The 20,946-nt window shown below is 47.9% G+C and overlaps 3 protein-coding genes across 7 annotated transcripts in view; 1 reads left to right on the top strand and 2 right to left on the bottom strand.

Moving 5' to 3' along the window:
* Positions 1-220: 220 nt before the first annotated feature.
* On the bottom strand, positions 221-1,849 carry ss18l2 (ss18, like 2). Its single transcript, XM_076013799.1, has 4 exons — positions 1,691-1,849; positions 1,148-1,224; positions 601-685; positions 221-518 (listed from the first exon to the last, which is right to left on the bottom strand). The coding sequence occupies exons 1-4, from the start codon at positions 1,757-1,759 to the stop codon at positions 465-467; spliced, it is 285 nt and encodes a 94-aa protein (XP_075869914.1). The 5' UTR covers positions 1,760-1,849; the 3' UTR covers positions 221-464.
* Positions 1,850-3,958: 2,109 nt separating this feature from the next.
* Positions 3,959-8,351, bottom strand: lsm14ab (LSM14A mRNA processing body assembly factor b). 3 transcript variants are annotated; one of them, XM_076013794.1, is made up of 10 exons: positions 8,023-8,351; positions 6,806-6,966; positions 6,446-6,596; positions 5,706-5,894; positions 5,516-5,599; positions 5,187-5,363; positions 4,959-5,094; positions 4,620-4,646; positions 4,226-4,499; positions 3,959-4,148 (listed from the first exon to the last, which is right to left on the bottom strand). In XM_076013794.1, exons 1-10 carry the CDS (start codon positions 8,144-8,146, stop codon positions 4,128-4,130), a joined length of 1,344 nt encoding a protein of 447 aa, XP_075869909.1. In that variant the 5' UTR covers positions 8,147-8,351; the 3' UTR covers positions 3,959-4,127. The 3 variants fall into 3 exon arrangements, with proteins under 3 accessions (XP_075869909.1, XP_075869908.1, XP_075869910.1); XM_076013793.1 differs by having other exon boundaries at positions 3,959-4,151; positions 8,023-8,350; XM_076013795.1 differs by having other exon boundaries at positions 3,959-4,151; positions 5,745-5,894; positions 8,023-8,350.
* Positions 8,352-8,929: 578 nt separating this feature from the next.
* LOC142880106 (transcription initiation factor TFIID subunit 4) overlaps positions 8,930-20,946 on the top strand; it is a 79,873-nt gene continuing 67,856 nt past the window's right edge. Inside the window, exons 1-6 of one of the 3 annotated variants that reach the window (XM_076013775.1) lie at positions 8,930-10,467; positions 12,243-12,421; positions 16,968-17,111; positions 18,500-18,685; positions 20,108-20,230; positions 20,802-20,891. In XM_076013775.1, coding sequence (XP_075869890.1) covers positions 8,976-10,467; positions 12,243-12,421; positions 16,968-17,111; positions 18,500-18,685; positions 20,108-20,230; positions 20,802-20,891 — 2,214 coding nt within the window. In that variant the 5' untranslated portion in view covers positions 8,930-8,975. The remainder of the gene's footprint in view (positions 10,468-12,242; positions 12,422-16,967; positions 17,112-18,499; positions 18,686-20,107; positions 20,231-20,801; positions 20,892-20,946) is intronic. The other 2 variants (XM_076013777.1, XM_076013776.1) reach the window with 2 other exon arrangements.

Raw genomic sequence — 20,946 nt, 5'->3', positions numbered from 1 at the left:
ATGAAGGGGGACTGCTTGGCTTATGTTGCTCATTGTTCTTTTGAGCTGGCAACTAAAATTTTCCAAGTGTACCAGCAATGCAAAAAAAAACAAATAAAAATGACTAGCAATTGAAAAAAAAAAAACTGTCTTTCAATGTTTTTTTTTCTCCTCTTAAGTAAATTCAAGTTAAAGTAGAATTGCAAGAACATCTTCTCCAACTCAACACACAGTACAACCATTTCATTTTCTGTTACCTTTAATCGGTTTCACAATAAAACAAAACAATCACAAATTTAAAATATATATATATATATTTACAAATGCAACGATCAAATACTCCATTGAATAGACAGAGTTTTTCCTTTCTCACTGAAAAACGTGTAAACAGGAAATAGCTTCAGCAAAGGCACTGTGTTCAAGCTTGTGTCTCAATAATCCAAATCAACGGTCTTCCAGTGTTGCTGGGTGAAGTCGCTCCATCCTCAGCTTCCACCAGGACCGCTGGCAGCTGCCGTAGAGGCCGACGGCTCGTTGGGCTGGAAGCAAACCAAGGTATTTTAGTAAGTCATGAGTCAAACCGCATCACTAGTTCAGGTGGAGACAGTAAATTGTATTTACATTAGTCGCAGAGGGCGGGATGTCCGGGCTGGCGTCCGCAATGGTGGCCAGGTAGACGATGTTGCGGTGGAGAATCTGTTGATACCTGAAGTGGAGGAAGCACAGGAAGTGATGCTCCAATAGGGCAACACACACTGACAATGTAATGACATGATCAACTTTTTGTCAGAGACCAAAAATGATTGTCTGCCGGACTCTGATTTCTGGCCGGGCGGTGGCGCTAAAGCATCTACAGCAAAGGTGTCGGTCTAATTATATTTGTAAGGCAATCCTAAATCACTACTAGCTATTGCTAGGAGTTTTATTTTGAAATGCAACATCAGAATAATCTGAAATTCCTGGGATGGTGCGGTAGCAGCCTGAAGTGGAATGATGGACTGACAATTAGGAATTTCTCAAAAATATTAATCTGAAATGAAGAATATTAAACAGGGGAAAAAAAAATCCAGCGATTCTGGCAGACAATCGCGTTCGGGTAAAGCGTTTTCCCACTCGAACCACAACCGACTTTGGTGCTTCGTGGAGTTGATTCTCGGGAGCGACTTACTGCACGCACTCCACGGCTCGTCCTTTCTGCATGTACTCAGTGATGCATCGAACCAACTGGTCGTTTTCATCCAACAGCTGGCGGAGAAAGATCAATTCAATCATCAATTAACTCTTCCCCGCTGTGTGACAGAGAGCATTCTGGGGCAAATGATGCACTAATGGTTTAGAAAACCTCGCTTATCGCTGCCTCTGTACAATTTGGTTGTGTTTTACGCATCTACTTCGGTTGTTTGTTTTTTGTTGTTGTACATGGATTGATTTGAGTGTTTTTGTAACTAACTTTAGTGCTGCAATAGTGTAATTTCCTAATTTGGTATCAATAAAGTCTCTCTCTCTACCCATCTATTTACTTTAATACAGATGGTGATCAGCGTCTCCCGTCTTATACTCTAAAGCAGTAGATGACAGTGTTTAATATACATTGATAAACACAGTATTGTTGCTTTAACAGCCGGTCTGCCGTCGGCGCTACACAATTACATATAGTTACACAGAGCTAGCTAGCAGTAGTTAGCCGCTCTTTTAGCGTTCATTCACTTACTCTCTGGATTGTTTCCTGGTTAATTTCCGCTGTTCCGCGTTGCCTCTTCGGCACAAACACAACCGACATTTTCAAGGGCTTGTTTTAACAGCTTAGTTTTTACAACGGTATAAAACTATACTTCCTGTTGATCATCTTCTTCGTTGGTTGAGCAGGAAGGCCGGCCTGCCACCGTGGTTTATACTGCCATCCTCTGGAGAGAAATATAGCGCAACGTTGTTTCATATTTTGCGATATAGTTTTACTTTTAAAGAAACTTAAATCTTAATTGCCTTCATTTCCAGTTCATACATGTCTGGGACTGTTACTCATCAAATGAACGGGTAGTTGTGTTGCTCGCCCAGAGGCTGAGTGTGAATAGTTCAATTTCTCCCGTGGCCGTGACGAAACCAGTGGCGGGCGACCATGGCGGACCCCTGCCGGGTGGGCAGCAGCGCCCCTACTGGACAGGATGAGTACTGATAGGAAACTGATGGGTCACGGTTGCAAGTCTTGTGAGTGCTTTGACTGGCTTGACTTTTAACAAATGGAAAATTATGATGGCAGTGAGGGAAGGATGTTGGGGTCACAAACACAATAGATGTGAATTTCTTTCATGACAAATTAAAGCGTACATTTTATTCAAAACAATGAAAATAATGAATACACCAGCGACGTGGATATTGTACAACTCTTTATTTTACGTAAAAACTCAATTTTGCTCAAATTCTCAAGAAAACATTTCCTGGTTTCAGACTCCAGTGACTGGAAGGAATAACAAACATATGAAAACATGTCAGTCTGTAGTAGTTTAGAAATACAATTTATCTAAAAATTCACTCTCGCTGGTTATTGCAAAAGCCCATGTAAAAGTGATGGTTCCTATGGCTATGGTGCAGAGATCGAGCCACCTGGGAGAGGTCCAGGTGAACAGCACAGCGATGGGGTCGGCCGTGTTTTCCACTGGGCCGCTGCGTTTTGACAAACCAGAGCAATCGAGAAGGATCTAGATTCACTGCGTAGTGCTATCAGTAGGCGTGTCTGACGGTACGTTAAAGGGAGAGTTGGAAAACTCTGCAAAACTGAAGGCAAAGTACTAACAAATAAGAGCTAGAGAAGAAGAAGAAGAAAAAAAAATCTCCCAAAACACATTGGAACAACATTGAGCTCCCGTCCCTTTCTTCATGACTCGAAAGAAAAAGAAAAAAAAAAAAACAACCAAAAACTCTCCAGAGAGCTTTATCGACACTGACGGAATCACAGGAGCTGCAGAATGATGCCAGAGCGCTGACTAGAGCCGAGCTTAGGTTGAACCGAGGTCCTTACTGATCAAATGCGTTGGAAAAGTTTTGAATATCCTGACACTGCGGTAGGAAATGTTTCTGCCATGGCGACAGCCGACTCCAGAGACACAGCGAGTGAAGAAACAAAGTCAAGATAATACAACACAAAAATGGCTGTTTGACGGATGGCTCAGTTCAATGCGGATACGGATGGAAGAAGTGCATTTTGAGAGGAAAACAATAGATTGCTCAATTGAACCTCTATTTTGGGATCATAGGAAATCAAATTCTGTCCGAGTAAAGGAACCAAGTTTCAACGACGTAGAGAAAAGAAACTCAGCCGCGTTCGTTTTCCCTCCAGTAAACACAGAAATGAGTGGAAATGTTATTTTTTTTACCTCATCATTATAAAAAAAAAAGAAAAAAAAAGGAAAATGTACAGCCAGAAAGAAAATGCATCTAAATGATTTTTAATGAATTGACTGTTGCAGGTTTTCAATGGTGAAACCTCCAACTACTGAAAAATGTTCCAAACTAGACATTCCTTCAAACTCTCATCTACAGGGCTGAAGGAGGGGGAGGAGGAGGGAGGGGGGTTGAAATACATTCAGTCATGACAAAGGTCAAATGAAAGCAGCGTTTGCGATGCGCTACGATCATGACATTATGACTTCCTGACCGGGAAACAAACAACAAAACAGTTTTAAAAAAAACAAAAGGTAAAGCAACAAAACAAGTGAGGAGCAACATGATGCAACAGGCAGTGCAGCAAAATTTGGTGTCAATGTTATATATATATAAAAAAAAAAAACTGAGCGAAAAGAGATAAAGCTATAGATCACATGACCAGTGATCCACTCACAGTGGGCTTCCTGCATTCTGCTTTACATTTCCAAAACAAAAAAAATGAGATTGAATGAGTCGACGGATGCAAAAATACAGGTTTGCTGACCAAAAAAAAAAAAAAAAAAAAAGATTTTTCATTTACACGTATCGGGGCAAAAGAGGAAAAAACAACAGAGCGAGCAGAAGCAGAGTGGCTGTTTGTCAGAGTGGAGGAGAGAAGCTGCAGTCTCACCCTGGAGTGCAGCAGTCGGCCTCACTCTGCCCACCGAGGACAGACTGCCGCCTTCTGGAGGAGGTCGAGACCCAAGAACCATTGCGTGGCGTCACTGCTATGCCGCAACCTTGTTTTCCTTCTGGAAGCAGAAGCAGATATTCACAAACGGATCTTCCACAAATTGCAACGGATGAAAATGTTGCAATAATTTACCCTGTATTCAAAGTCGGAGAAGTCGCGTCCTCCCCGGCCTCCTCTGAAGCCTCCTCTGAAGCCCGGGGGAGGGGGGGCGCTGCGGGGGCCACCGAAGGAGCCGCCGAAGGAGCCGCCGAAGGAGCCTCTGCTGGGGGCGCGGCCTCGGCCCCCCCGCGGCGCCATGAAGCCCCGCCCACCGCGGAAACCTCCTCTTCCTCGATTGTGTCGCAGCGGGATGCCGAAGGTCTCCGAATTCATGCGCCTCTCCTCCGCCCAGGTCGGCCTGCGGTCCCTGGAGCCACAGTTTGGACACCGTTAGAGACACAGGAGCTGCTACTCGGCAGCCCGGTGGGGGAAGCCAGTATTGCAGCGACTGCAGATGATGGATGTATTTTTAACCAGAAAAACTTACCGGGAAAATCCTCTCTCGCCAGATTTACTTGAAAGACACAAGAAAAACTTTGTTAGTGCGTCACTGGCACCAATGTGACGTCATGACTACTGGCCTATTAAATGTATAAGAATTATATCTTGAAGATATATGATGATGATGATATAATAGGATACAGTAATGAGACGTGATGGCAGAGGAGGCATTTTAGGGATCAATCACATGGAAATGCAAAATCTGGTTATGAGCTCCATTAGCCCAGTGATGCGTAAACTGACGTCCATCAGCTCTGAACATGTGAAGTTAAACTGGGAGCATTTAGGAGCCTCGGCTGCAACAGTGTGTGGAGTGGTGAGGTACCTGGGGTTGTCGCAGGACAGGTTGTCAAAGAACGACTTGGTCTTGTCGTAGTAACACGAGTTTGCCGCAGTCTCTTCTTCCTCATGGGTGACGTTTTCCGTGTCTGCAGCTTCCTCCCCATTCAGCGGCTTGTCGTCTGTCCATTCCAATCAAAGGAACTCGGGTCAACATCAAACAACAATGGAGACAATTTGACCGGGTAACGACGAGCCACGGCCACGGCTTCACCTTTGAGTTTGAGTTTGCTCTGCAGCTCTTTGTCGATGTCGTCCTTGTGGAATTGGGCATTCGCCGTCTCAAAGTCAAAGTCTTCCTCAAACTTCATGGGGCCGTCTCTGCGCACGTTGACTCGGCCTCGGCTGCGGTTCCCTCTTCCTCGGCCGCGGCGGTTGGACTGAGCGGCCGCTGAGGAAGAACGAGGGACAAGAGAACTTAGAGACCCTGCAGTTCCAAACACGACCAACTGTCCATTAGAAGAGCTGAAGCTGAGTTCGATGGTGAGGAGTGGTTAACTGTGTTGAAGTGCCGTAGTAGTGTGAAGGTGTTGAACTACTTACAAGCAGCTTGATGCCTGTTAGGGTCCCTGTTCTCAACAGCACTTTGCTCAGCATCCTGCTGCGATGCCTTTGGCATCTCTGGAGCTGAACAGCAGACAACAAACTCTTACTTTTCAATCTTTCTCCACTTCACCACAAATACAGAGGCAGTGACACATGCACACGGTCCAAGTCCAAAGTGAACGTCTACCCTTTCTCTGCTCCAGCAGGTCCGGGGGTCTCTGGCTACCTGCAGCAGTGACGCTGGATCGAGCAGCAGCTGGCAACCCCGGCTGACTCCTCTGGCCAACAGGTGCAGGGGCAGACGAGGGCGGGGCTTGCACCGGCAGGTCCAGAGTGAAGCTCGTCTTCAGCGGGTCCAGCTGAGGACTTTTGCGCCCTAATTGGACACACAGGTGAGCACAAGGTGACCGATCAAGTCAGCGCTCTCATTTTCTCGCCTGGTCACTCCAAGAGCAGCGGTGACCGTTTAAAACTTTCAGGGCCTGATGTGCACATCACATCTGTACCACTGCTGTGGCAAAACATAGATCAGAGATATAATTAAATAAATGAATCACAATCTACCTGAAACTGTGTCTAAAACCTTTTTTTTTTTTTTTTTTTAATTCTTCATTAAAAACAAGCCACTATCCAGATACACATGGACTCTGTCAGACACTCTGCCTCAATTTGTTTCAGTCACTCAAGTATTAATTAATGCAGCTTGACCACTTCCTGCGGCTATGTGATCTGACAACATGAGCGTTGAATAAAACAGGGCCTTGCTGTCTGTGACGATCGTGTTTCCAGCACAAATGTATAAATATCTTTGCAGAAGAGCGGTGTTCTAGATTTGGCACAAACATCAGCATCTGCCTTGAGACATGGACGATTTCATTATGATTATTATCACTTCCCAGGTGTACTCAATCATGGACCAATCCTTACCTGTTGCTCCAGCAGACCCAAATGGTTGAGTAGGAATGGGTGCAACACCAAATTGACTATACGAAGTGCCAGGGGCCCTGTTGTAGGGAGCGTAGGGCCCAGCTGACTGGAATGAAGGCGCTGCAGCAGCACTGGCAGTGCCAACTGATGACTGAAAAAAAAAAAATGAACGCACAGTCAGTTTAAGGCACCACGACTCTTGTTCTGCGCTTCAGTATTTCAGGAACCTCAGGAGCTACGGGTTGGAGACCGCAATTGAATTAGACGCCGCTAATTTAATGTTTTGTAGAACTTCTGCAGTGCCGGCTGCGTCTTTCAAATGTAGACTTATGGGACATGAATACATGAGGACAAACTTACTTGGACGATGGCAGGGTCCTGCAGGCCGGCAGGAGCTTTGGGGGGCTCACACACGGTGAGGTCCTTGATGTCGCTGCCTCGGAAGATGATGTACTCAAAGACTTCATCTCGAGGTGGAATGGGCCGCTCGGTGGGCCGGTCCTCGGTTCCAAATGAGCGAACTGCGCACAAGTTTCAAACAGGCTCATTCAAGAGGTGAACTTGCTATTGAAAACAAATGCACACTGATTATTAGTTTTTTTATTTATTAAAGTAACAGTCAAAAACCACAGAAGTCGCTCCAATGAGCAAACTCACTGGAACTTCTACGTTCACTACCAGTCAAAAGTTAGGACACACCTGTTTCTTCTTTATTCTGACTACTTTCTACACTGCAGATACACATTGAAGACATAAAAAAAAAAACAACTAAATGTTATGTTGCATATATATTGTATGAATGGTGACTATTCTAGACCATTTAGAATAGAATACTTGTTTGAGTTTTTTTTTTTTTTTTCAAACGTTTTTTTTTAAATACATATTCCATATGTGTTCACTCATAGTTTTGATGCCTTGAGTGACAATCTACAATGTAAATAGTCATGAAAATAAGAGGAAAAACTATTAAAACAGAGGTATGTGTCCAAATCTTGGCCTGGCAGTGTCAGTGTGATCACTTTTTTTCTTTTTTCTTTTTTTTCTTTTTTTTCTTAACAATTTGAGGAGTGAAAGTTATCAGTTGGTTCCAAATTACTTATTTGGAACAAATGTACTAGTCCTACCCGCAAGATGGTACAAAGTATTTAAAAACCATCCAATTCATTAGTCAAGCGAGACTTTTCAGGCAGCGATGTCAGCCTTGCGCCTAAATGACTAATCTACACAGTCATTTCCGTCAGCTCTGACGCTTATTAGGAACAATTGCCTGGCTTATAAACGGCAACTTGACACACAACCTCAACAGAAGCTTCACAGTTGCAGGGGCTTCACTTTTGAACGCGTTTGCGAGCGCCAACAGTGCAACTTTAAGTGCATAAACGGTGCGCGCAGGAGCTCACGGTAAACAAAGGATGGAGAGCTGCAGCACTGCGCACTGTCACTCTGCTACCAGGCTAGCTGGCTAACTAGCGGTTCCCACAACAATATAAAGCCTTTCCCCCTCTGTCAAGCACCCCGAGAACGGTCAGAGGCGTCAGTGAGAAATTGGAGAAGAACCGTGAGACAGTGGAACATACCTTTAGCAAGCGCTACCGTCGAATTTTCCGTGTCAATGGTGTACAAAATTCCTTCATAGCGAATCTCGGCCTTGGAGATGAGGCTAATTTTGCTACCAATGTATGGCGTCCCTCCACCGCTCATCTTTGACTCTTTTCTTCTTCTTCTTTTTAATTTAAACTTAACACTTACTTGCACGCCAACTGTTAAGAGCGAGAAGAAATGGTACGTCTACCCCGTTCTGCACTTCAAATGTGCTACACCATAGCATGGACTAGCACGCAGCGATGAGAGTAGCGGCTTGTTGCTGAAGTGATTTTCTACCACGACATGGCCGTTTTCATTTGCCTGCGCACGCCGCGATGCATGTCGGGAAAACTAGGCTGCGAGGCCCGAGCCGTGGAAATAAAGTTCCCCCTTTCCCCCCCTGCGCCGGCAGAACTTCCCTTATTGCATGAAGAACAACGTGCAAAATTCTACCCAATTCGTACTAGTTGTCGTGGTTGTGACATTTATGCACACGGGTAGCAAGTTAACAAATACTGACATTGGAAAGCGCCAGACGGCATTGAAGACTTGACTCGTGAAGAATTGACACATTTCACCACAACCTGTCACCGCATAACTTCTCCCCAATATACGTCAAAAGAGTGCATTGTTTGGTTCGATAATACTTAAACAAACGATGTTTATTGAAGTAACATCACCCAGGGCGTGTTTGCGTAACTTTGCTAATGCAATAAATAATAAATTAAACAATGAATTGATTGGAATACTGATCTCAATACGAGAAAATAACCGAAATGTATATATATATTTTTTTAATCTGCTAGGTTATGGGGAGAAAGGATCCCTGACGTGAGAAAGACCAGGATGCCCCCCTCTCGTCCAGTGACGTCACATTCATTCCCACAATGCCCAGCAACACGCAGGCGCACTGTAAAACAAATAGAACAGCTCTGTGTGATCAGAGATGGCGGGCGCCTCCGACCCCCTGGAAGATATGCTCTTTTCAGAGGTGGATGAAAAAGCCGTGAGCGACCTGGTGGGCTCGCTGGAGTCCCAGCTGGCCGGCCAGGGCGAGTCCGAGGGGAGAGCGGAGGAGAACGGAGGCGCTGGCTCGGTGCCCCCCGCTAACCATCACTTAGGAAAAACACTCGCAGCTCCAGTGGGCACCACAACACTGGAGCAACAACAACAAGGACGGCGTAACAAGCCCGAGATGCGCCTGGAGAGCAGCCCGAAAGCCGCTAGCCCGGAGAAGACTTCCAGCCCGCCGCCCCCGGGCTGCACCGCTTCCCCCGGCGAGCCTCCCACCGGCTCGGCTGCCGGCGTCAACCCCGCCAGCCGCGGCAGCAGCAGCGACTCGCAGCCGCACAGAGCATCCGTCACCACAGCGACTACAGCCGCTGTGTCAACTTCAAGCATCAGCACCAGCACCGGCACCGGCACCGGTACCGGCCGCGGTGCCAAGGTGAGCCTTGCCGAGCCGTCAGCGGAGGACAACCAGCCGAGGAAGCGTGTGGGGACGCCGCGGAGGAGCGCCTCGGCTCGGCGGAAGAGTTTGAACGGCGCCACGGTGACGACGAGAAGGAGCAGCAGCAGCAGCAGCAGCAGCAGCAACAACAACACGGCGATGGCTGGGAACGCCAACGACTCCTGTCCCTCGGATGCAAGTGCACAGAACTCTAGCCGAGCGGTGACGTCCTCCATCAACACCTCCACCTTTACGCTGTCCAACGCCAGCCTCCCCGCAGGCCAGTCGGCTATTGCGCTGGACCGAGGCACCCCGACCATCGCCCTGCACAGACTCCCCAGTCACATTGTGGCCAGCATCGCCCAGAACGGCACTGGGACCAGTGTGTCGGCCTTGGCCCAGCAGCAGCAGCAGCAGCAGCAGCAGCAGCAGGAGGGCTCATCTCGATCAGGACCCGTCACCTCTCCATCATCATCATCATTATCATCATCATCGTTATCCTCCTCATCTTCACAGGGCAACCAGGACAAAGTGAGGACAAACACTGGGGCTTCCAAAACAGTCGACTGTCAGTCCAAAATTGTCGTTTCCAGCCAGCTGAGTGGCGTCAACTCTGTCATCAGCACCGTTGCACCTGCCGCGTGTGTTGTCACGGCGCCAACCACCAGCACCACAAGCACCACCACCACCACTACTACCGCAGCCGCAGCCATCACCGCCACCACAACAGTCACCCAGCAGCCTCCCACCACCACCACTGCGGCCGCCGTGGCGACGGCCTCGCCAGGTGCGGCCGGACAGACAGTGACCCTCGGCGCGGTCAGACCCACAGTCGCCGCTCCGACTCCGTCCGTGGCCTCCACGGTGCAGCCTCAGCCCCGTCCGGGACTGGCGGCGCCCCAAAGGATCGTAGCCCCCCAGCTGATTGTCAGACCGCCCCAGCAGCAGACGACCATTCAGCTGCCCCCTGGGTTTACCATCCCGCAGGGTAAGGTTGCAGGCGGAGGATAGGAAGGAGAGACGCTCGCTCACACCTGAGGGTGTAGGGCACGGCGGTGGCGCTTGACTGTTTTGCAGAGTGATGTGATTGTGCTGTGACACCCTGTTCTCGCCATGTGTAGCCCTGAATGTATCTGAAAGGCTTTAAAACCACCACCCCCTTTGTTTATGTTGGTAATGTTCTGTGCACCTGCAGCTCAAGGAACTCACTGTTTCGGCGTGTGGATGCGCTGACGTAGCTGCGCAAAAGTCGTGCACAACGGCACCGTTGCACAGCCTAAGAATCGCCAGAGTAACGGTGATAAGAAAAGAAAAGTCAAGGCTTGCATGAAACTTTGCACTGGAAGTGTGTCCAATAAAATCTAAAACAACATCAAACCTTTTCTGTTCATACGAGACGTAGATGTTCTGTTGAGTTCCGCCCTAGGACTTGATGAGGACTCGTGCCATATTTACACTCGACAAAATGCAGCATTTATTGCATCGTGCTCGTCGGCCACAACTGTGACTCATTAAAACATCCAAACATCACCACTATTTCAAAGACATTCCGTCAATATAAGCATCATTTTTGCCTGGAGCAGAAAGAATGCGTCCTAACATCACTGCACTCAAGAGGGCCCACATACATGTTGTCATACTAACAGTGATTCCTGGACACACCAGTGTCAGAGTCCCTCACTGTGTGCCGAGTCCCGTTGAATGAGTCAACACACGAGTATTGTGGCCGTCGTGTCTGACAAGCGTCACATGATTGAAATACAATGGCTCTTACTTTTCCATCAGCGCTGTCTGAGAATGAAGTGGAGACCGTGTGGTCGTCCACATGATCCACTCGGTGCTGCTGTGAGTAAACTTGCAGGCAGACACAGAGCAGTGTCGGAGCAACTACAGAGTGGATGCACATTTTAATCGCATTAGGAATATTTTTTGTGAAAGAAAAGTGATTTTGTTTTGCAGACACTGCAATCAACATGATTAGTCAATTCGGAGAAATATATGATTACGACAACACAACCGTGTAAATGTATCTGTTCTATTAATCAGGAAATCCAATGCAAACCTTGTGCTAAGTTATCCAGGATTGTCTGATTCTTTAAAAAAAACAAAACAACAACAATTCCTTCAGAAACAAATTTCACAAAAACAAACTCATCTGCGATAAAACATTTAACCCTGGTTATGAATACATTGCTTTGTACATTTTCTCAGAGGAAATGACCTTGTTTGTTCCAGTGCAGTCACGTAAATACTGATAAATAACTGGTTTTCATGACATGGAGCGTTATGAATAAGGCAAGTCAGTTGTTTCCACTGTGGAAATGAAACACGAGAACAGCGACTCACCAGAAGGAGTTCATCAATTTTCTTTACAGTTTGTACGCATTTGTGTCAAGCTCAGTTTCAACCTCGTTGAGTTTTCCTTCCTGATGAGTGGAATCTTTGTAGATGATTATCAGCACATAGACACATCACAGAAAACCATTAGTATTTTATGAGCCCTGTTACACGATTATTTACTGTTTTATTCCAGTGCACTCCAACAGTTTCCATTAGTTTTAATTAGCCGTGGAAAAAGCTGTTCATTTGATGACGTTGTCCTCTTTGTTTTCTCTGTCTTCAAGTTGTGTTGAAGCCAGATACACGTGCATCGACTCTCTGTTAGATCTCTTTAAACATGGTAAAGAACAATGCCCGGTCATGTCATGGGAGTAAACACTGCTCGCTCCTGGCACCTCAATGTTGCCTGTGGTTGTGTTTCAGGGATGGTGTTGGTACGAACAGAGTTGGGCCAGCTCGTCATGGTTCCCCAGCAGGCTTTGGCTCAAGTTCAAGCTCAAGCCCAGGCCCAGGCCCAGGCCCAGGCCCAGGCTCAGAACAGCATCTCTCCACGACCTGGCACCCCCACGAGCGGAGCGTCCTTCAGAGTGACAACTCCACAGGTCAGAGCTCCGCAGAGACAAAACACACCAGGGTCAAAGGGAAAGGCATTCCCGAGGTCGCACGTCTCATGGTGCACGTATGCATTTAAATTGCATGGATCAGAACGCATGCATTCATGGGATTTGTCTCAAGTCACACAACACAAGGATTTGTGTGTGTGTGTGTGTGTGTGTGTGTGTGTGTGTGTGTGTCCCACACGCTAGTTACCTTTCTGAAATCCATCCATCCATCCATCCATCCATCCATCCATCCATCCATCACTTTCTATCACCGCTTCTCCTGCACTCAGGGTTGCTGGAGCCAATCCCAGCTGTCTTTGGGCGAGGGCGAGGTCTCACACCCCGAATGATTCATCAGTGTGTTGCACATAGAAAGACAAACAACCACCCGCACTCGCGTTCACACCTACGGACAATTTAGAGTGCATGTCTTTGGACTGTGGGAGGAAAACCCATTCAGACACAGGGAGAACATGCAAAGTCCACACAGAAACCGTACCTCATGATGTTCACACGTAGAAGCAGGTCAGCGTTTAACTGAATGTATTTAAAGTGTTTAACAGAATGACAATATAACAACAAAGGCCTTTGTGAATGAACAGTTCATGTCAAAATAAGAGACAGACCACAGCATGCAGCAGCTCAGGCTCAGCGGCCAAAATTCCAGCTTCATAAAGACAGTCAATTATAATTATAGTCCATTCTACCTTTTCTCTTTTTTCACTCACTGGTCTATATGCATTGCTGGGATTAAAATGACGTATCTTAATGTGAAAAATTATGCTCATTATTCAAAAGCATTGAGATAAGGGCAGAGCAAGGAGAAAGGAAATTAATGACAGTAGGATGTTACTAAATTAAATACAAAAAGTGGAGCGATAAGGTCCCACCCATTAACAGGAAATTTGATACTGTGACTATTTGGGCCATTGTTAAAATGTTGGGCGGCATAACACATGTTTTTACCCAAGTTATCCTTAAACATCCATCACACCACCTTACATTTACGACTGCTGCTAGTGCAACATTGGCTCACACAGAGCACCAATGCACCGTGTTTTACATTCTTTATCGTTCATCTGGGACTCCATCGGAGCACTTGTGAAAAATAGCTGACTTGCATTCCCAGTGTTGTAGCACACTATCTGAAAAGTGGCAGAAGCAAAGGAAAGAAAGCACAGACTCATTCTCATTGAGAAACTCATTGTTAGAAACAATGGTAAGGTGACAGTTGGAGCTTTAAATTTGTGAGATAACTTGGGCATCACCTCCTGTGAGTGTTATGTCCATCCATCCATTCATCCATCCATTCACCCACCAATCCATCCATCCATCCATTCATCTGTCCATCCATCCATCCATCTGTCCATCCATCCATCCATCTACCCATCCATTCATCTATCTATCCACCCACCAATCCATCCATTATCCATCCATCTGTCCATCCATCCATCCATCTACCCATTCATTCATCCATCTACCCATCCATTCATCCATCTATCCACCCACCAATCCACCCATCCATCCATCCATCCATCTATCCGCCCATCCATCCACCCACCAATCCATCTACCCATCCATCCATTCATCCATCGATCGGCTGATGGGTGGCGCCACCTTAAAGTGAACAACTTCTTTCCAGAGCCAAAGTGGGAACTGATTAAAATGTTAAACTGTGTAATTATAACCGACAAGTTTTTCTTGATGATTTTAAGTGCACATTACGCTGGGATTAGCAGCTGAATTGATGTCTCCAGGCCTTAATGACTCCATGGGGTCTTCTCATCAATGTTTAACGAGGCTCTGAATCATTAATTGGATTTTGCTTATTATCACCTGTGAATACATCCGTCACGTGAAACCCGGTGCTGGTGCAGGTCTGCTCACACCTTTGGAACGTTTGTTGATTATCACCATTAATCATTTGTTTGATTTTATAATGCTTGTGATTAGATGTATTAATTATTTGTCTGTCACTGTGAGAAGCTGCCTTGTTATTGTTTTCATTATGTGTAATCTCTGTCAAGTCATTCATTGAATTTGAGTTTACGTGATGATCTGCTCAAGTCCACCACACTGACTTGAAATCAGCCTGCTTACATTTATTAAAGTCCAACTATATAGTTTTGTTAAAAATACTGACACTTTTTCCAGTTGGAAAATAACCAGTCGCTGACAACTGAAAAATAATCAGTCGACAAGATTTGAGTCCTTAAAGTCTTAAAAGTGAATTGGCAAAAACAAAAATAAATGATGAGAGCAGGCCTTCGCTGAGGCTCAGTCCCGAATGAAACATTATTGCCTTTGTCTTTGTTTCACCGGGCCAAAACTGAGAACCTCCCGATAGCCAAAGAACCGCTTAGCTTAGCACATGACGGGCTGCAGAGACAAAAGACAGACACTAGAGGGCGCCACTTGACTTTCTTTTTCAATCGCCGTGCGGCTCCCCGCTGTATGCTCATGTCACCCAGAGGCCACTGAGCGGCTCTGTCTCATAAGAAACCGCGGTTGCCTGAGCGTGATGTCACCTCAGCCACCTTCACTTCCACAGGGTTGACTGTGACGACAGCAGGTGCACATGTCTCACACACGTGTACAGTGTAATGTAGGCCAGTGGCGGATGTGTTGACGTACCCATCACACAGCAGTGGATGAGTGACCCTAATAAAGAGGCCGAACCTTCACCCTCCCTGTTGCTCTTTCGCTAAATGATCAGTAAACCATGAAATGGTCCAATCAGTGGCGTCCTCCCTGCACACAGCCAGCCGACCTGCCTCCACCCTGCCGCCGTGAACACCCCCCCGCACCCCTCGCCCCCCCCCCTCTTAATGAGAGAGAGTCGCATATTGTCATCGCCTCTCGCAGTTGCGCTGATGACAAATTACGGCGCGGTGGCGGCGGCGGCGACAGCGGCGTCGCCGTCTCGACAGGAAAGGCAGAAGCGGGAAAATGAAAGGGAATGGTGTTTATTCCCAGAGCTCAGCCCCTCTGTCGGCCTGTCACTCTTCCCAGCAGCCCCGGGCCACTGACGGAAGGCATCCTCAGCTTCCTTCCTTCCATACCTGTTAAATCATTCATCATCCAACTGCCTGATTATTTTAAAAAGCTAACTAGGCTCGGCTTGTGTGTGTGTGTGTGTGTGTGTGTGTGTGTGAGAGAGAGAGAGAGTGAGAGAGAGGGAGAGAGAGAGAGAGAGAGAGAGAGAGAGAACGAGGGAACCAAAGTGAGCATGAGAGAGGCATCGCTGTCGGTGAGATGCACCCTGTGGCTCTGACAAACTCCCCCTTTCAACCTCCTCCACCATCCCCCCATCCCCTCTCAAACACACACACACACACTAGCATACATACACAACACAACACAACACAACACAACACAACACAACCCCACACACCACCCACCTCCCCCAGCAACTCTGTGCAGTGAAAACTTTAGCAGAGGAGAAAACAGCGAGGCTCCTGCTCTCTCTGTTTCTCTTCGCTCCTCTGTGCTACTCATGGCTGTGGACAGTTGATGTGTGTGTGTGTGTGTGTGTGTGTGTGTGTGTGTGTGTGTGTGTGTTAATGCATCGGCTGGCTGTGTGTGAATGGCTGGCTGCATGCCAGAGGTCGGGGCAAAGGTCATCTGGCGTTGTTTTGGCCAGTAGACGGGGCAGCAGCCAGCGAGTGTGTACATGCGTGTCGGTGTGCGTCTGTTTTGTCGGTTTGTGTGACGACCAGTGAGCAGTTTTTAACAGCTGCCATTCATTGCCAGCCCCTACCGCCTCCCCCCTGCACACTAGAATCACCAGCGCAGAACCTGAATCAAACCTGAGTTGTGACAGAAATAAAAAGCAGGTTTTCTAGAACTGTTTTGAAAACTTGTTTCTCCTGTGCACCAGGGTTGTGTCTGACCGTGCAGAGTCTCCACAGGTTGAAAGTTTTCACATTAACTACTGATAAAAAAAAAAAGAAAATCATACATTTCTGAACATTCTCTTGGCTCAGTACTGCCTTCCTTTAGAGTCATACTTCCTCAGCCTCTAGTGACTCTAGTGACTCCTCCCCCTTGGTGCAGGTTGTGTTGAACACAACCGAGCCAGAGCTTCACAACCTGATCATAATGCAACGCAGGCCTGCTGTAACCAGGTACCATGTCACCATGCAGCCATGGTCTTTGTTCCCACTGAGCTGATCAGCCTTGCTGTGTTCATCATGCTGCTGCTGCTGCTGCTGCTACCTGGCAGACAGATGCTCCTCCTGGTTTTGTCCTCGCCACCTCCAGCATCCCCGCTGTCACCTCTCTTCCTGCTCTGACTGCGAAGCCGGCTGCTCTTTTCTCTCCCTGGCAGTGGCACCCTCTCACTCTCTCACTCCCTCACTCCTTCTTCCCCTTTTACCCTGGTATCACCTCGGCTGCTCCTCCTCGGCGCTGCTCTTTGTTCTTTTTGTCTCCTCTAATTGCCGCCTCCTCGCTTGTTTTCCGATGTCTTCACTGTCCTGTTGATCCGCTTGTCCTCTTCTTCTCTCCTCCGCTCCTCTTGTGCTGCCCTCTGTCTTTCCTGCAGTCACCCGTGACCTCTCAGACCACCAGGCCGTGTGCTCTGACCGCAGCCAAGATGGTCCCGTCTGCCTCCCCCACTCCTCCCAGTCCTGCCCTGCAGACCTCCCCCTCTCCCTCCGCCTCCTCCTCCTGTGCTGCGCTCCACCCAGTGAGACTCTCCACCTTGTTCTCTTCTTTCTTAGGTTTTTATCAAGTGTCAGCCGCCTCGACTTCCCAGAAGAGCGAAGCTGAGATACTGTATGTTTCTGTGATTTTGACCTGGAGGTGAGGACAGAAAGTTGGCTAATCTTGGCGGGAACAACTCTTTCTCTTTCTTTCTTTGTTTGTTTATTTATGCATTTTATTTATTTATTTATTTTTTTTTTTGCAAAAATATTTAGATTTATTTGTAATTTCTTGGAGCATTTAAAGGGGTCTAACGTTATACATTAACTAGAATTGAGCATTTGATTTTTCTTCCCCTGCCAAATCATTCTAGACAACACATAAAGATCAAAACATCAGCCTATAGTCAATATCAACCCGTGAGCAAACATCTCCGCCGACTGAAACACAGCACATGGCCAGTGGCTGCTGCTGCCCTGGCTACTCATCACAGCATCCTCGGCAGAACAGCAGCACTGGCGGAGATAATTCCAAGTTAATATCCGGCGTTTCCGCAGCCCTGCAGGCTCTGATCAGATGCAGTGTGTGTGTGTGTTTCCATTGTATCTGGACCCAGAGGTATAGCGGAGAGGATGTTTCTCCTTTTCTTATATTCAGACTTTAACAAGATACTTGTATTCAGGCAGCGTCTTCTGAAATTAAAATAAACAATTAAATAAATAAATAAACTATTGTGGAAAAATTCAGCATGATGCTGCTGAGACGAGGCAGAGCTCCAGCGCGGCCGACATTAAGCGCATTGACTCGTATTACACTGGGTAACATCCACATACGTGTGTCTGTCCTCGACTGTGTCCGTCCCGACGGACGAGAGTGTCCTCTGTGCGTTGCGGGTGCGTTCACACCTGTATTTAGAACTGTCCAATTAAAATTCCCTCACACGAGATGTATCCCGTTGCCAAGTGTGAACACGCCGGCGGTGCTTTCAAAGAGGTGATGAGGGGCTTTAGGAGTGAGAGACCGCTGACGGCGGCTGTTGGGGGGGGGGGGTGAAATCTGCGTGTCCAGAAGTGAGACATTTTCCCGCTCGTCCGTCCTCTCACGTTCTGGCCCGCTGGGCACTCGCTGAGATTTTGGGAGCAGCGCTGGGCGTGACGGTGGGGGTCTCATCACCAGGTGGGCCACCACAAAGAGGAGCTCCCATGGCTTCACGTCTTTCCCAGCCTTCAGCTGATGGCCTCCCTCTGCTCCTCCCCGCCCCCTCCACCCCCCCCCCCCCCCCGCCCCTCCTCCTCCTTGTCTGTTAAGAGATGTCCGCTGATGCCGGGACAGCGGATGTGACAGCGGCGCCGCCTCCTGTTCTCTGTGGCCTTGCTGCCAGCGAGGCGTCACGTCCTGTTTATCTCCCTGTCGTTGTCTTGCTCTCCCCAGAAGGCCCCCGTGGCACCGGCGGCAGCGGTGGCCGTGACGGCTCAGCAGCAGCAGCAGCAGCAGCAGCAGCAGCAGCAGACCCCCGTGGTGATGGCCCCCCAGCCCCACGTCCAGGCTGCCTCCCAGCCAGCGCAGCCTGCACAGACAGGCATGGCCGCCGCCCCCGGAGCTCCTCTCGTGTCCCAGGTTCGTGTCTCTCCCTCCACCCCCACCCCCACCCCCACCCCCACCCCCACCCCCACCCCACCACCCTCCATCCTCGATGGTCCACGCACTCTGTCACTGCTGCCAGCAGGCGGCCTGCGTCATGAGCGCAGCCCCCCCCGCCCCCCGGTCACTGGTGGCCTCAGCAGCTTCCGCAGCTGGACGTGCATCCAGAGTCTCACACATGCCCACATGCATTTCCCCTTCATGCATTCACACAAGTGTGTCGCAGCCCCGAGGACCAGGCGGCCGCCGACATTACAGGCCGTGAGTGGAGGGACACGTGGAGTCACACATCACACAAAAGAAGGCAGACGTGCTTGACTTTAAACAGTGTGTGTGTGTGTGTGTGTGTGGGTGGAGAACACTGCAATAGTGGAGGTCCACCAGAGACAGAGACATGGGACTCCAGGCCAGGTGTGTGTGCAGTGTAGATGATCTCAAGAAGAAGGCCTCCTCTCGGTGCTTCCTTGTACAAACCTCTTCAGTCCATTCACTCACTGCTTCTCAAATGTGCTGGTTTGCTTTGTTTTCCCCCTTTTTTTTGCCCTGACTAAAATAAAGTGCAAATGCACATCCACTACGATAGAGGGCAGTGTCGCTCTTCTTGTCGGAGTGTGCGCAGGGAGGTTTTAGCTACACGCGCAGGGGTTTATTATTATTCTTATATGCACCGAGCATGCGCACACGCAGCATAGACAGCAGGAGAGAGCAAGTGAAGTGAACAAGACAACGTGAATTTTATTTTATTTTTATTTATTTTTTTTATAGCGGGCACGAAAAGAAAGGCGGAGAAAGTTGTTCAAAATGAGACCAACGAAAATCTCGACGAGAAAATTTGACGAAGGCTTTACGGTAACAAGAAATACCGGTGCGCTTTACTCTTCTGTCGCAAAACGTTGGCAGCGGACAGCATGAAGCCAGATAAATTAAAGGCGCCACTTGCAGACAGTCTCTCTCCCCCCCCCCCAATGACGCTGATAAGCCGAGTTAGTTTTTTTTTTTTTTTTTTTTGATCGAAAATGTGCCGAGTATTGCCAGCAACCATCCCGCAGTTTCAATGCTCCGCCAGCAGGAGGGGTGAAGTGAAACATTTTCATCTTCATCCAGGGAGGCCGCAGCAGAAGACCATTGAGAAGCACTGCTGTGTAGTCCAGCTGAACGATGTCACTGTTTGTAGTCAAGCTGGGCCTCCTGTGTTTTCCAGACGCTTGGCTGATTCAGAGTGTCTGCACAGGCGAAGCTGACACGAAGACAGCCCTTTGTGACATCACAACAGGCTGTTTTCACAAGGCGCTACACGCCTATAAAGTTAAAGGATGGAGCTTTACCGCTGCTTGGAGAAACCGCTGTTGTTCCTTTTTGGGTCAATGGTGATGAATTGTCTTCTCATGGAACCCACAGGAAATGCAGGAGAATGTCAAGAAATGTAAGAATTTCCTGGCCACTCTGATCAAGCTGGCGTCTCACAACTCTCCGTCACCCGAGACTTCCAAGAACGTCAAGGCTCTGGTCCAGGACCTGCTGGTGAGTTTTTGTTTTTGTTTTTGTTTTTGTTTTTCCTCACAAGAAAAACTGTTTCAACACATTGCATTGTATACAGATAACATGATATACATTTCATTGGTAGCTTTAAAAAAAAAAAGAAGATCAGAATTCTAGGAAGTAATAATCTATCTAAAGTGTAATTGTAGCTTTAATAAATGTCACAATGAATTGAATTAAACAACTATGTTTTTCAATCAGAATCTTGAACAGATTTTCCCCTTTTTGTAGATTGAAAATGCACAACACAAAAGTCAAAGTGATTCAAAGTCGCACAATGAAGTGAAAAGATGCATTAAATATTTCAAACCTATAGATGGCAGCATGAAACTCCACTAAAGTCTCCTTCCTGTGTCGTCCTCTTCACAGTAAGTCCATATTGAGCAGCTCCCTCAGGTGATGGGGTCTGGAGTTGGGAGGTTGTGGGGAGGAGGTGATGGTGGAGGAGGAGGAGGAGGAGGAGGAGGAGGAGGAGGTGCAGGAGGTGGAGGAGGATCTCATCACATTGTGTCTGTCATTACTGTAAAACTGTGTTTGCTCTTTAACTCGACAGGATGCCAAGATCGAGCCAGAGGAGTTCACCAGCCGCCTGCAAACGGAGCTCAAGTCGTCTCCGCAGCCCTACCTGGTGCCCTTCCTCAAGGTGTGGCCCGTCACTCTCACCCTCACCCTCACCCTCACCCTCACCCAACTGTATC

This window comes from Nelusetta ayraudi, unplaced genomic scaffold (assembly GCF_046127955.1).
Source record: "Nelusetta ayraudi isolate G7.1 ecotype Tasmania unplaced genomic scaffold, CSIRO-AGI_Nayr_v1 ptg000157l, whole genome shotgun sequence".
Classification (NCBI taxonomy): domain Eukaryota; kingdom Metazoa; phylum Chordata; class Actinopteri; order Tetraodontiformes; family Monacanthidae; genus Nelusetta; species Nelusetta ayraudi.
The sequence above is the reverse complement of the archived record's forward strand: the minus strand, read 5'-3'. Positions and strand labels throughout refer to the sequence as shown.